At 39.5% G+C, this 1,045-nt stretch overlaps 1 protein-coding gene across 2 annotated transcripts in view; it reads right to left on the minus strand.

Moving 5' to 3' along the window:
* Nucleotides 1-509: 509 nt before the first annotated feature.
* The window catches only part of LOC131769441 (dystrophin), a 30,856-nt gene continuing 30,320 nt past the window's right edge, over nucleotides 510-1,045 (minus strand). For both annotated transcript variants that reach the window (XM_059085165.2, XM_059085164.2), the window contains exon 24: nucleotides 510-864. In XM_059085165.2, the coding sequence (XP_058941148.1) occupies nucleotides 846-864 (19 nt within the window). In that variant the 3' untranslated portion in view covers nucleotides 510-845. The remainder of the gene's footprint in view (nucleotides 865-1,045) is intronic.

The raw sequence follows: 1,045 nt of genomic DNA on the forward strand, positions 1-1,045 counted from the left end.
CGTTTTGCAATGGGACCCAAATGACAACCCTCTCCAAGGAGATTATAATTTATTTGATCAGAGGTAGTCACCAAACTTAGATGCTTAGGCCAGAATGGATGAAAACATGATGCACCTCTCGGGCTGATGTAATGGAATTTTGAAACTGTTGCTACTGGAACGGGTTGTGAATTTTGCGGCATTGGCCTTCTAGTCACGACGGTTGGTGCTTGGGACCGGTTCGGTTAACCTGCCTTTCCTATTTTTATGGTGAACAACACCCAGTACAAAAAAAAAGACGACAAAATAGCACTAAAAGCAGCTGGGAGAGATAAGGCGGGTATGGAATAAAGGTAAAGAGGCTTTACACGTTATATTTCTCGTGTTTACCACCATTGCTATTTTTATAAATATCTTTTTATTCATGACTATCTTTTTTTTACGGTGCACGAAAGCGCTTAAAATTCAATCTCAGTTTATTCCACAGTCGTTCGATATTCAGGGAATTATTTAATACCAATGGAAAGAGGCTTCCGTGGTCTAGTGAAACGCGACGTAAAAGGTCGTTTCCTTTTTTTTTTCCCCTCTGAATTACACATCCCTCCGCAAGAAAACATGTTTGGCAGTTTATTTGAGTCTGACGAAAGATGGAGTTTTATGTGTTATCTTTGAATTCTTCATGATAAATAACTCTTGGCAGGGGGCAGCCAGCAGTAACTGAAACTACAACTTGGACAATAGACATTGATTTTCACCGGAACGATCGTCTCATACTGGCCATTCAGTAAAGCGTTTATGTATAGCTTCCATCTATCCAGCATTCTCCGCTCTGAAATTCCAGTCCAGGTCTCTTCGAAGAGGTATCCTCAATCCGACCCTAGATCACTTTAAATACAAAATAACACAGACATGAAAAGTGTTTAAATCAAATGGAAGGTTATCTATGGCTGCTCTAGTTTGCCATAGAAGCGATTATAAGAACAAACCACATTGGAGTAGAGACAATCGAAATATAAACCAAAAAAAAACATCTTTTCACCAAGCCTTCATCGATCTTCACCTCTTT

This window comes from Pocillopora verrucosa, chromosome 12, assembly GCF_036669915.1.
Source record: "Pocillopora verrucosa isolate sample1 chromosome 12, ASM3666991v2, whole genome shotgun sequence".
Lineage (NCBI taxonomy): Eukaryota > Metazoa > Cnidaria > Anthozoa > Scleractinia > Pocilloporidae > Pocillopora > Pocillopora verrucosa.